This window comes from Melanostigma gelatinosum (assembly GCF_949748355.1).
Source record: "Melanostigma gelatinosum genome assembly, chromosome: 1".
Taxonomy (NCBI): Eukaryota; Metazoa; Chordata; class Actinopteri; order Perciformes; family Zoarcidae; genus Melanostigma; species Melanostigma gelatinosum.
Window position 1 is genome coordinate 30759428 of NC_136634.1, and position 14400 is coordinate 30773827.

Genomic DNA, 14400 nt, shown 5'->3' on the forward strand with positions numbered 1-14400 from the left:
ACCACTTTTAAAAATGAGTGTTGAGCCCTGTTGATGATGGCCATCACTAAACACTGTAAGTTCTTAAAGTTACCTTTGCACTGCAGGAGCCGCAGACGGATCTGTAAAGGAAAACAAAGATGAATCAGTAAACGCGTATTCCTGAATCTAAAGAAAGATTCTTACTAGCTTGTATCGTAAAAAGGGAACAATTTTGGAAATTGGTCCAGTATTGAGGTAGAGCTTCTCTCTAGAGCAGGGGTGCCCACACTTTTTCGGCTTGCGAGCTACTTTTAAAATGACCAAGTCAAAATGATCTACCTACATTAAAAATGCTGAATATCTATTTATATATATATATACATATATTCTGTATATTTTTGGTCGGTCCCTTACTCTGATGACTTGCACTGAATGGGATTGGCCAGAGTTGCATAGTCCTGACAGTAGCTGCTGGTATCCGCCTCAAGCAGACTTCAAATGATCATCAGTCATGGTGGAACGGTGTATGGACTTAATGTTCTTCATGTATGAAAAGGCTGACTCACATAAATGAGTAGAGCCGAATAATGCAGTCAAAAAGGGATCACATTTCCTCATGTTTGGGTACTTTTCCTCTGTGAGAAAACTGTCCATGCGCCCTGGACTTCAGCTGCAGTGTCAAAATCTCATCCTCCACTCCAGACGAGTTCAGGTGAAACAATGTTGCAATTTTTGATGCGAGTGAATCAACCTCAATATCTTCCCGAAATGTGCAGCAAGTGTAGCAACTGGCTCGAGTAAAGCAAAGTCTGGAAAGCGTTTGTCAAACCCTGACAGACACTTGTCAATCTGCTCTGTGTAGCGCGCACTGTCAAGTTACGCACACGCCTTCCGTTGCGTCTCCAGTTCTGACGCCATGTGTTGGACGTTTCCCAAATCATGGCGCTGCAGATTTAGCTTCTTTAGTGGAAATAAATTGGAAGGCTGACTAATTAGCTCGCCGGAGTTTTGCAGTAGCTCGCGCGGTTGACCGCGCATACGTGGTGACCCGTGTGTTAGAAAATCAAGTGGCAAATGCCATGAGGACGTCTAACTTTTTTTGAATGGCATGCGATCTACTCGCACTACCTCCGCGATCGACCGGTCGATCGCGATCGACGTATTGGGCACCCCTGATCTAGAGCATCTTGGGAAGCTCCCTAGCATTTTTATTGTTTTCGTTCATTTCTAAGACTTAATCATAAACATAAATAGAAAGTAAGAAGTTAAAACAGCACACAGATTAATTCAACAATTGATCGTTTCTGCCTAATATATTCATGTCTTTTGGCTGGAATGCCTCTTTCCTGGCGGGATGTACAGCAGGTCTAACACTGAAATGACAGAATGACATGGATGATTGAATATCACGGCTTCATGTTAGTGTGAATGTTCGCTGAAGACTGATATCTGCCTCAATCAAAAATCAATCAAAGTTTACCTTTTTAAATTCCAACCCAGTAACCAAACTGTTGACTGCACATTTTCATGCTGAACGTTCAACGTAGAAACACTGTTCAATATTTCAAAATGATTACTTTTAGGGCAACAATTACATCATCTTGGCAGTAAAAGAGACTTTTGGACCGCATGTAGACCATGTTGTGAAATCTAATTTACAGAGAATATATTAATGAGCAGTTCATGAAATAAATAAAACATGCATCAGACTCATGACCTTATTATCACCTAGAAACATCAAGTAGCATTTCAAGATAAATGTGGATTAAACCTTTCAGAAAACGGGTGAGAGGAAAGTCTTCTCTGATACCTTTTACACAGTAAGCAGGTAGATGGCCATGAAAAGAGAGGGAATTTCACCCTGCAGCAACAGCAAACCTGAGAAAACACACACTCACACACACACACACACACACACACACACACACACACACACAGTTACAGAGTCCATTCACTGTAAACACAGCATTGTGAGAAACAGCAATGAGTGAGGTTCCACTCCGGTACCTTGCCTCTCTTCAGGTTATTGTAGAGCTCTTTATTCTGAAGAAACTTCTCCATCTCCGCTTTGACCAGCACTCTACGTACGTTGATGACCTCATCCACTGTCAAGGCGAGACTCTCCACAGGGTGGCTGAACTCCTCCTGAAGAGGAGAGGAGACCCATCAGTAGTGAGCGGTAGGTTGGTAGATGTCAAATTCATTCATTTTTGGGGTGAAGAATACCTTTGAGGTGCTCAGAGAAATTGAGGATTTTGCATTTACAATTCCATGACTACTTGGTAAACTCTCACCTGCTCATGAAGATCATGTAATATGACCTAAAGCTCCAGAGCAGCTTCTAAATAGACCTTGTGCAGAGTTAAAAGGAGTTAATATCAACTTGTTTATTTTGAATATACTTGTTTCAAGGATTTTCTAAAATCAAGTGTAATAATTCTGGGATCTAGTGCATCAATCGGTCATATTCTGCCTTCTGAAAAGATACTGATGCTCATTTCCAGAAAATATTGGAAACTGGATGAAATAATAACGTCAGATTTTTTCAATGAGTTTGCAGTGCACTGAGACTTCCCATGAAGCAGAGGGCCCACTGTGATTCTAACTCACCATCCACTGGTGCTCATCTCCAGCTCTGGAGCCAGACGGAGCTTCTGATCCCTCTGTGGTCTCGTCGACTGAACTCAGAGACAGGCGGGCCGGAGAGGGCGGCACCCAGCCGTGAACCGGGTAGGAGGCTGGGGTGGGGAAATGGATGAAAGGTGAATGAGCCAGAGAGGAAATGATGAGAGCTTCCAGGTTGAAAAATAATGTTACCCTGTTAACCGTTTGTCCCATGTTTCTGCATCTGTCGCTAATGGGGACAACAATTTATGAAATTGGTCCCATATTGAAGGAGAAGGCTGCAGACCACAGCTGCTAAACGGGCTGCAATGTAATCACTCGAGGCAACGCCACACTGTCAATGTACGCCCACTAAAGGTTTTTGGCACTGACAGGCTCAGGTTATTATTACTGTCTGACAACATTATGGCAAGGAACCGTTTTACCTTTCGCTTGATTCAGTCTGTCTGTTAATGTGTCTTGTGACTTGTTGCAGGAAGACAACATTGAAAACGTGAGTTAGAGTTGGGGAAATGAGTGCAGGTGTTTGTTGTGTTGGAGGACAGTAAGCACAGCTCAGTGTTATCTGAAATAATTTGAAGGTTTAGCTGATTTAGACAATGTGGATGCAACAAGAGATTTCAGAACGAGACAGACAAACAGACCGGCTCATGTGAAAGTTTAAGAAAGATATTGTATTTGTCTTTAGGGTCATCTTAATAATGTTGTCCGATACTTCAAATAACAATCTGAGTCTGTCAGCGGCAAAAAACAAGCCCTATATTGATGGTGAGGCGTTGCCCCGAGCGATTACATTGCAGCCCGTTCAGTGGCTGCCGTCTTCTCCTTCAATACTGGACCAACAATTGTTGTGCCCATTAGTCCAGGTTGAAAAACAAAGCCACCCTTCTACAGGGGAACTAAATATGACTAAATATAATGGGGACACCATCAGACAGTGAGTGAGAGAAAGCCACAAATGGCAGTCTAACAAGTCCATGAATTACACATCAGCCCCTTTCATTCAGCTCCGTCTCAGGTCTCTGCCCTTCAGAGTGCTTGTCGATCGACTCTACTGCTGTCATGTATTATTAATCCCATTTCAGTGGAGTGATTCGGCCCATGCTGCTACATCTGTAACTTAGATCCCAGTGAGAGGTCAGCTCAGCGGTTGCCCTTAAAAGAGAAACTCAGAGGAGGCTCAGTTAGCCGACGTTGGGAGGGGGTTAAAAAACAGACACAGCTGAAACTGGGTGCCTCTTCGATCCTGCAAATGTTAGGTGTCAATTTGGCTCTAATGGAAAGTAAACAGGCTGAAACAGGCCGGTAAACATCATCAGTTTGTCTAATTTGGATCAGCTGCCGATGACAGCCGGGGCTTACATCCTCACAGTCACAGTTAAGCTGGAGAGGCCCCAGTTGGCAAAGTCATGTACTGCACAATACATTTTATCAGTCTACATGATTGGAGAAGGATTGTGGATGGGTTACTGAACGTGTCTACCGCACACAGACACTACGGCCCTTTGCTTATGAAAAGTCATCCAAAGAGACACAAAAAAGCTACAAAGAGACACAGGACAACTTCAAAGAGACTCAAACTGACTTCAAAGAGACACAGGACAACGACAAAGAGACTCAAACTGACTACAAAGAGACAGGACAACTTCAAAGAGACTCAAACTGACTACAAAGAGACACAGGACAACTTCAAAGAGACTCAAACTGACTTCAAAGAGACACAGGACAACGACAAAGAGACTCAAACTGACTACAAAGAGACACAGGACAACTTCAAAGAGACTCAAACTGACTTCAAAGAGACACAGGACAACTTCAAAGAGACTCAAACTGACTACAAAGAGACACAGGACAACTTAAAACAGACTCAAATTGACTACAAAGAGACACAGGACAACTTCAAAGAGACTCAAACTGACAACAAAAGGGGAAAAACAACAACAAAGAGACCACAATGACAACAAAAGGGGCAAAATATCCAGATACAAAAATAACTCAAAGAGACTCAAAACCACTGCAAAGAAACACAAAACAAAAAGAGGATAAACAACTATAAAGACTGTGTGTCTTGCTCCTATGTCGGAGACGTGGTGGGGCCTTTTTAATGTCTGTGCCCAGGGGCCCATTGTCCCATAATCCGCCCATGTGTGGCATGCAGCTGGGAGGATCGGCTTGCAGACTGAGAATGGATGCAAGTCAAGCCTCTGGATATGGACGGCCGGGCTGCTAATGCACGAATCAAACAGATAACATCCTCCCTGTGGCTTACGTGCAGCACACATTTCAAACCCATTAGCTTCTACCCTCCTTCACCAAGTTAGACTTTATCAGCACATCTTCAGATTTGATTAGACTCCGTAACAGCTTCATGGCAGATGTAATCCCTGTCAACTCCCTGTCAGCAAGGAGTGTAGGACCACTGCTGCGGACTGACATGAAATTGAGCTCATATTTCAAAGAGGTAACAGTAATTCAATGAGGTTAGTGCTCGAGGTATAGCTGAGGATAGATTGGAAGCAGTGGGGACACCATGTTTCCACAACAAAAGAATCCTTTGATCCAAGGTTGAAAACCCTGTACTTTTAATTGAATAGATATTCTACAGTTATAAGCGGAATGGAAACAATCAACGGAGTTGTTGGGTTTTGTCATGACCTTCTAATTAAGGCACTGCTTCTTTCCTTCCAGGCCTCGAGGCAGAGGAGCTGGACATTTTAAAAAGGGTGTTTAGGCCGATAGCCGCTGTATCGATGATCTAAGTGCATTCAGTTTAACTGTTTGTGGGGGCTTGGGTTAGATGTTAGTTTATGGCCAAATCATATGTAAATTCAGAATGACAATCAAGATCTCCACAGACAGTGGTTTAGTATAACTGGCACTGCGTCTCCTTCTGTGGGAGGGGGATTAAAGAGAGACACTACGGGCAAAAACATGGCTTCTGTCAATTTTCAGATTTTGGTCTATTTTGCTTCCATAACTTGTCTTCTTCCAGACTAGTGGAAAGAAAACATCCAAAATAGTTTAGTTTGTTTTTTAAGACTACCAGAAATCTCCATTTCATTCGCACTTACATATATCAAACGTCCATTTGCATTTCTATCTATATTCTGAAGGTTTTTACAGAGGGGTTTGTTCATACATCATTCATAGTCTGATTTATACAACATGTAATACTAAAAACATGGAGAAAATGGATATTGACAGCATTTTCAAATGTATGGAATGATACAATGAGGTATCCCAAAACCTGTTGACTCTCACATAAACAAAATCAAACATTTATATTATGGAAATGAAAATGAGCCCATATTTATTAAAATCATGCCTTATTTGCATATTTAAACACAACAAATAATAGTATAACTGTAAGTGGACATGCCATAGAAACAGTTAATTTATTTCCCCTATTCGCCTGTCCCCATAAGCTAAAGAGAGTAAAGAGTAAGAGTAAGAGTTTAGTATTTATTTGGAACTGTGGCGTTGTTATGTCGTGATGCTCTGTTAGCTACTTTTACCAGCTGTGCTGAAGAAGAAGCATTCATTTGCCAGCATATGAGAGATATGAGTCATTGTAACAGTTCGATACATTTTAAAGAATATAATTCTAATGTTATGAATGTATTTGCACTAGTTTTTTTTAAATTAATTTAATAACATTTTGGTTGATTTCTTTGATTTCTTTGATAAAAATAAATAATACAAACAACAATAAATGTTTCAACACATTAATCAATCATCAAAAATAACTGTTAGTTGCAACCGTAAATTACACTTAAAATAAGAAAATAGCTTAATTAATTCAACCTGCACTGTGTTGCGTCTCACTCTGGAACAACCTCTCCAGACTTGTATTGGCCCCGGGTTTGTTCAAACATCATTCATAGCCTGAACATTTTATCACTAAAAACATGTAGAAAATGGTTTTTTTTATGGCTGTTGACAGTATTTTCTGATTTATGGAGTAAATCAAAGCAAAAACCTTTGGCTCGAATATGTCAATAAAATGAAACAAGAATTTTGAACCTCCAATGTTCAGATTTCTGCTCCTAAAATGTATGAAAATGAGTGCATATTTCATTAGATAATACCTTGTTTGCCTTTTTAAACATAACTCTTCAGACAACTTGTGCTACCAGAAATGATTGGCTTCGTGTAAGTAATCAACTGGGAAAGCAAGCAAACGCTACAGCAGCTGATCTCATTCATTATCTCTCCTTCGGTCAAATCACAGAAACTAACCAATGGAAAGAGCTGCGGCAGTGTTTGGTTGGGACGAACTAACTTCAGACTGGCTGAGAATCAACTGTAAAGAAACAGATGTGCCGATGTGTGTCGCCATGTTTCATGTAGAGCAAATGGAAAAATACAACTTGTTGCAATTCACCATTCGGCCCAGCCCTGGCTGCAGATAAGACTCTTCATTAGCCATAGTGGGAGAGCACAGGTCGGTTGTATTCAAATGTCCCAGTAAAGCATGACGGTGAGACAGAGAGCCAGCTTCATTTCAGACGTTTGGTGGGAAGTTAGGCCATGAGCCAACAGTAACAACTGATGTGTTTTTAGTAGCAGCAGTGCCACCATGTGTTCATTCACGGTGCACTGCATCTGTTTCATTCACAACTCTAGGGAAGTAAGATGACTCGACTTGGAATATTTGGGCTATTCCTTTAATCACACCCCCATTAGGAAGCTGAAAAACCGAAAGCAGAGTTTGATTTCAATGACATTATCCAGAAGATCAACTGCATCTGTCTCATTGGTTTCTGGTGTACAAGATATAATATATAATATATATATTCCCAAAGAGTCTGATGTTTCACACACCAGGCTCTCCTGCTAAAAGGAGACGAGGCTCGCAGAATCAGTGATCTCTTTAAACCACTTCTTAAAACCCATTCCTACTGACTGGTTTTTATGTGACGTTGTCGCTTTACTGCTTTATTTTATCATTGATATTATATTTTATTCAATTATTGTCTTTATTTATTCGTTTATTTTTATCGTATCGATTGTTTATATGTTTCATCTGTTGTTCCATTTTATCTTCCCTGAGTTTGTCTTGCTTTGTTGGGCCTCACTGTTGAGCTTTCTGTTGTTTTACTGCCTTGCTGTTGCTGTATTGTCTGTCAAAGCACTTCGTAAACTCTGTTTTTATAGGTGCTGTATAAATAAAGTTATATTATATTATTAATACTGACTGCTGAACTCGAGCGCATGATAAGCTTCTTCTTCTCTTGGATTTGACACATCTGCTCAATTAACTAATACATCTTGTACTTTTGCTTTCTGTAGACAAAATTTGGGTGAAATCTTCATAATTAGCATATCAATTCTGGAGTTATGACCAATAAAACTTGTTTTGAGAGGTCACAGTAACCTTTGACCTCCAAATTCTAATTTCTTCATCCTTGGGTCCAAGTGGTTGAGCCAAATTAGTTATTTAATTCAGATGACATGCACAAAGCTCGTCCTCACAATCCTACGATCATTTAGTGGCAAGTTGCCTAAGTGTTGCTATGGCTACATGAGTTGTAAACGGCCATACCTCGGTGGTGATGAGGGTGACTCACTCATTGGTCATTAATGAGGCCCCCTTGAAAATCAGCGGATACATCTCAAAAGGTTTATGCCGATATCAAAACTGAATCAAATTATTTCCAGAGTAAAAAAAAAGGCATTTTGCTTGCATATTGCTCTACATAGACAAAACTGAAGTATGTACTCTTACCAAAGGTAATCAGTCTACATTCACACACTGACCTCTGTGATAAGGAGGCGGTCCGAGACCGGTCAGTGTCCTGGACCGAGGCCTCTCCCCCCTCAGTCTGACCGCCTCGCCCAGCTGGGCCGACTCGGAGAGCGAGGGGAGCATTTCAGCGCGCAGCAAGGCCAGGTCGTGCTCCGAGAAGGAGCGGTCTCTTTTCAGAGGGGTGGGGGAGCTCTCCGTCCTCCTCAGCTCCCCGCTGTCTGGGGACTCCTCCTCCTGCGACGGAGGTTAGAGAGGGAGGGGAAGGGTTGAGGGAGGAGAGGAAGAGGAAGAAGGAAATGAGGGGTCAGAGAGGGTTGGATGTGATGGAGGAACATAAAGAAAAAGGTTAAGTGAAGGACAGAAGGCGACACATTAATGGCAGATGTAAACAGGGTCAAGAGGACTCTGGATTTCAGTCTGGCAGATTGATTGTCACTCTGGTTCAGTCTGGGGTGCAGCTAAGCCTGAAACATACCACGATCAGGACCAGGTCCGTCTGGGGGGTGCGTTTCCCTGGTAACTTAAAGGTGTCCTGTGGAGTTTAAGATCTCCAGCAGCACAGTCTTTCTACAAGTTTCGTTTCTCTTGTGTGCATGCACGTGTGCAATAGGCGGTTATGAGACAATGGGCCCCTGGGCACAGATATGCAAAAGGCCACAACAACTCTCCTACATAGGAGCAAGACACACACACTTGACAGTTGTGTAGACTTTTTTTGTTACTGTTTTGTCTCTTTGCGGTCTTTCTTTTGGTATTTTTTGTCTGCAGGTGTTTTGCCCCCTTTTGTAGTAATTTTGTCACAGCCTCTTTGTGGCTGCTTTGTATCGATTTGGACTTCTATTGTGTTTCTTTGTAGTTATTTTGTGTCTCTTCGCAGCCGTTTTGCATCTTTTTGTGGTTGTTTTGGTCTTTTTGTGCCTCTTTGTAGTCATTTTAATGTTTCTTTGTGGTGATTTTGAGTCTCTTCCTGGTTGCTACGCAGAGTGACATTTTGTAAGTGAAAGCCAAGGGCCCGTTCAGTAATCCATCCATGACACACAGATGACGAGATACAAAGTCCTACAATGGTGACGGCATCATGCCAAGATATACTGCAATGCACCAGCAAAGGCTGAAAAGAAGAAGACTGCAAGCTAGTAACTTAGCAGCTGCTCCTCCAATAAATATTCGTATAACTAAAACTCCAATCTGCTTTAAGTTGATTCACTTTGGGCCAGTGAGAGTATTTCTGAAGATGCTGAAGTATAAAGTTTTGATGGTCGATGCAAAAGACAAAGAGGATTCCTCTCTGTTGTTGTTTCTTTTCCCACAGAGGCATCTTAACCCACTTAGGCTGGGAAACAAAGCATTTGCTACAGTGAAAAACACCAGACAGTCCTATGAGCAACAATTCCACCCACCCCCAAAAAAACAACAACTTGTCAGTCTTGGAGCTCCCGTCTGGCCTCACCTCATATATGTTCATCTCTTCCATCTCGGCCAGAGTCGGAGCTTTGAGCAGGATGCGGGGACGGGACGGAGGCCGGGGCTCCGACACGGACAGGTCGATGCATGACGTGGATTTCACGTCGCAAGGACAAGTCTGAGCCAGGCAGGGCAGAGAGCCAAATGCTGAGAGAGGAGACACCGGAAGCACCGTCAGGGGACAAGCAAGTCAGAAACTGAGATCAGAGGGCAGAGAGCCCTGGGTAGCATTTTAGCATCAATACCTCACAAGGACACAGTATAATTACTGTAAAGCAACATCACCATGTTAGTGTAAACGTTAAAAAGTTATTTTTTTGTAAAACTGTGACTTTAACCCAACAGTCGTACAGTTTGCTCTGGTTGGTGGGCGATGCTTCGTTTTGGCTCGACTGTTTTTACTACGACTGCAACGGATCATAAAACTCACGGTTTGGTTTGTATCCCTGTTTTGAGTCACTGTTTAAATATATATTTTAGAGATGCCCCGATCACATTTTTCTTTTTTGCCGATATATTTGTTGCCAGTTGTCAATGAGTCATATCTGCCGGAACATTCGGAACATTGTTGTTGTTTTGTTTGTTGTTTTTCTGATAGCAGCTGGTGTACAAGACTCCAGACTATTTCTTTTTCCACAAACGTCCTGAAAAATCATTTCAGCCGCCCCATAAGTCTGTGTCAACTGACAAAAATGATGAATGTTATCCTTGTACTTTGTTATTGTCATCAATAGTGGATATTTGCATGAAAAAGCAAAATTCAAATGATTAGGAAATAAAAGATAAAAAATAATACATTTAACAATGTTTCAACTCCGGTCTGTTACACTATTCGTTTTCAACATGGCAGCCGGGTCACAAACGATCTTATTTTACAGCTGAACAGTAATTAAAACATGTCTCTGGAAACATTTGAGGTGAGAATGCAGTAACAGAATGTTGATTCATATTTGATCAGCGCTGCCTAGTTTGATCTGAGTTCATGATCTCCGCGTTAGTGACTCTTCCTCGGCTCTGATTTCTTGTTGTCGTTTAGGCTTGGCAGGATCTCGCAAAAGCTATTAACAGCACTAAAAGTTTCATAAAAATTCTTATCATATTTGCTCACAGTTACAGCTTTAATGTCTTCGTGAGGCTCTGAGGGATATTTGGAGTTGTTTTATAGCACGAAGCAGAAAGAGGGTGCCCTTTTTTCAGTGAATTTGGGGATTTACAATGAGTCAAGTGATGGGGAAAGACATTGCTCGGCAGTTTCCCAGCCCGACAGAGTCTGTCAGATCTTTGCTCTGGATTTACAGCAGACAACTTCACTATTTCGATTCAGTCTCACGTGCCTACCGACTAGTTCGCTGACCGTCAGCTGACCGTCAGTTAGCTGACAAACACAGTGGAGCATTTAGTGGCTAAAGAGACGGATATTTCCCGTCGATGGAGCAATATGTGGCTAAAAGGAGAGCGAATCTCCAAATCTTCAAAGTCAAATGAATGCATCTTTAATCTTTCAGGTGAATGACAGATGGGTAAGTAAGTAACATTTTTGGGAAATGTGATTTCAGTTTTGAGAAACACTTGGACTGATTCAACCATGGTTATTTGCATTTGGTTATTTGCAACTGTCACCATTGACTATAATAATGACAATAAAAGTTGATCTGCATAGTACTTATCAGCAGTCATTCTTGGTTGCTGTTTATTCACCACCATACATTTAAAAAAAAGTTGTTAATTCACTAAAATGAAGGGTTAATTATAATATTGCTAATATTTCATTTACAGAGATTCCATGTTTGAAGCCATAACGGCTCTCAACAAAGCAGTGTGTGTTCTTTAGATTGCGTGTTGAGTGAAGACTCCTTTATCAGCACTCTGAATTACACTGACCTTGATCTGGAAATAGCTGGTCAATATTTATGCAATGCCACCTCCACATGTACTGTAGCTCGAAAATGGAAAAATACTCTTGTTACACACTACAGCTCACAGACTTGTATGCAGTAGCTAACTGCAGTGTGACCCTCACAGGCTACAGTACACAATGTACAGACTAGAGTTTCAGCCCCGAATTCATTACTTAGCAACTAGCATAACATTTATTTCCTGGATAGCACAACAAGAGCATGACACTGAAAGTGTTAATGACTTTATATTGGCATAAACACAGTGTGATGTCCAGAGCAGCCACAGGACAGGATCTTTTACCGCTCTCGATATCACTATGATGCTTCTCTCCAGATACCATGCAACGGTTTCAGATGCTGACAAATACATAAAGCCAATAAGAGACCATTTTTACTTTAGGTGCTTTTGTGTCTGTCTGGTGGAAACATAACAAGGTCTGCTCTTAGATCTGCAAAGCACCGCAGGCGCCTTCAGCTAAACGCTTCAAACTGCACTCTGCCATCTCATTTTTACAATGTTAAGTATGTAAAAGTAGTAAAATAAGGTTGAATTTAGTCTCTTAATTAATCATTGGTGTTTTTTGAGCACAAGCTGAATCAAACCAATCAGTGTCATCTCCTTTAAAAACCCTTTAAAAACTAGGTAAATGGTGTTTTTGTCTGCAGTGAGAATGTTGTTTTTGAGAGGCTAAACGCCAACAAATATGAATTGAAGCAGAACGTTTTTGTTACATAAAACATTTTGTTTATTTTGGAAATGATTACATCTACCTTTTTTTATTTATAAATCTAATGCACTGGAGTTTAAGCAGTTTCAGAGTCACGGATCGGACCAGCACAAAAGAAAAAAAGGAGCAAATATAACTTTTAGATACTGATCATGTTGCCGATCAATGATCATCCCTGATGATACAGATCTCTTTGTTGTTTGATTATAGCAGCTGGTCTCCAAGGCTTCAGACTATTTGTTTTTGCCACCGTCCCAAAAATCATTTCAACCGCTCTGAAAACCATAAAAAATCCATGTGTTTTCTTCATAAAAACACGATTCAAAGTAGTTTTAATGATGTATCATAAGCTACTTAGAGTTAGTGTAAAAAGCTCATAATTCTTCTCTAATATCTATTTATGTTGTTGAAAAAACATATTTTTCAAAAAACTGGATTCATTCAAGTTTCTCACCAACACTACATTTTACGAGATTACATGTGAACACACCATAACGTTATAATTTACCGTCGCCCAATATAAATTTCCACTGAACAGAGCCTGAACGCATCATAATGTAACTGAATGGAACCTTCGTTCATTAGCCGTTAGCTGTGCTGCTAACGTTTTAGCTTTCCTGTCAATTTAAACACGGACTGGTTGTTTACAATGTAACATTATCAGAGATCAATGACTAGAGAAGCATAAATGATGTCTTGATCACATATTTACTGAATATTGGCAGATAGCGATCATCAGTAAAATTTATTTTACACTGTGATGGTTAACCGTGAGGGGGAATCCATACGGATCAACAGCGGTCCGTTACACCACTAAATCCAACGGATAATCTTAGTGTAGCCTGATCTTTATCTACATCGGTGCAGAAATACCGGCTTCAAACACAATGAATAGACGTGCAAAACAAAGTAGCATTCGACTGTTGATTTAGAATTCGTCAACATTGTGAATGAAGCTTCAAAGCGTCCAAATATTCGGTGCAGCCCAAGAATTGTGTTAGATTGATACATTTCATATTCTGTTGACGGAATAAGAGGGCACTCCATCCCATCTTTGTCGCTGTCCATTGACGGTCGGTGCTGAATTGATGTTGTTGTAGCATATTGTGAGGGGAGAGAAGGGGCAGGAATGTGGTCCTTGGTCGATGGACCGTCTGCCTCCACCGTCTCCCATTCCTCTGTCCCATCAACAACTCCATTTGACTGTGAATGAGCGAATGCACAGTAAACCTGTTTAACAGAGGGGGGGGGGGGGGGGGGAGGGGCACCGTGTGTAACAGGCAGTGCAACGTTGTGAACCCGTCTACGTAGGAACATCTTACTTTCTGAATAATATGCCCTTTAAATAGCAGGAGAATACTGACTTCAGACCAGGTTTTTGTTGGTCAATGGCAGAATGGCTTTCTGATACCTCAAGATAGCAAAGCGCCCAACAATGTGCCGGACCAGCCTTAATTCTGTCATGGTGGGGTAAAATAAATGGCGGTGGACGATCGTCCCCTTACGTCTGGAACTGCGCAGGACCACTGGCCTGAGCTTCCTCTCCTGCTTGATCTCAGCCAGGACCTTTTCATGAAGGGACTGCTGCTGCGGGGGAGGAGGGGGGAGGCTGCGCTCTGAAACCTAATGGAGAGGAGAGACAATTAGAACATAGCTATACTCCTGAGGAATGGAAAAGAGGTGAATCCATACATACAGTATAGCTGTGAATGGATGCGCAAAGGTGCCGTGTTTTACCACGAATTAAAGATATGATGTAACCACCCACAGTGTTTTTGACTGGGTGTAAAAGGCTTTGAAACATTGTTTAGATCGTCATTAGACAACAAAACGGCGATAAAACAAATGTAGTACATGTAGTACTCGTAAAATTGATTGTAAAAAACCCAGTAATACATTTTATGTCAGGATCCAGGATTCCCCTGTCTGTTGTGGTGTGCCATGTGCTCTGTTTGTCCTCTGCCTTCAGACACCT

The 14400-nt window shown here is 41.4% G+C and overlaps 1 protein-coding gene across 1 annotated transcript in view; it reads right to left on the reverse strand.

Annotated features, from left to right (window-relative positions):
- spire2 (spire-type actin nucleation factor 2) overlaps positions 1-14400 on the reverse strand; it is a 46788-nt gene that overhangs the window by 13460 nt on the left and 18928 nt on the right. The window contains exons 7-13 of the mRNA XM_079280743.1: positions 13931-14048; positions 9786-9946; positions 8347-8569; positions 2572-2699; positions 1969-2106; positions 1772-1839; positions 74-101 (exon numbers count right to left, since the gene is read on the reverse strand). Of these exons, the coding sequence (XP_079136869.1) occupies positions 74-101; positions 1772-1839; positions 1969-2106; positions 2572-2699; positions 8347-8569; positions 9786-9946; positions 13931-14048 (864 nt within the window). The remainder of the gene's footprint in view (positions 1-73; positions 102-1771; positions 1840-1968; positions 2107-2571; positions 2700-8346; positions 8570-9785; positions 9947-13930; positions 14049-14400) is intronic.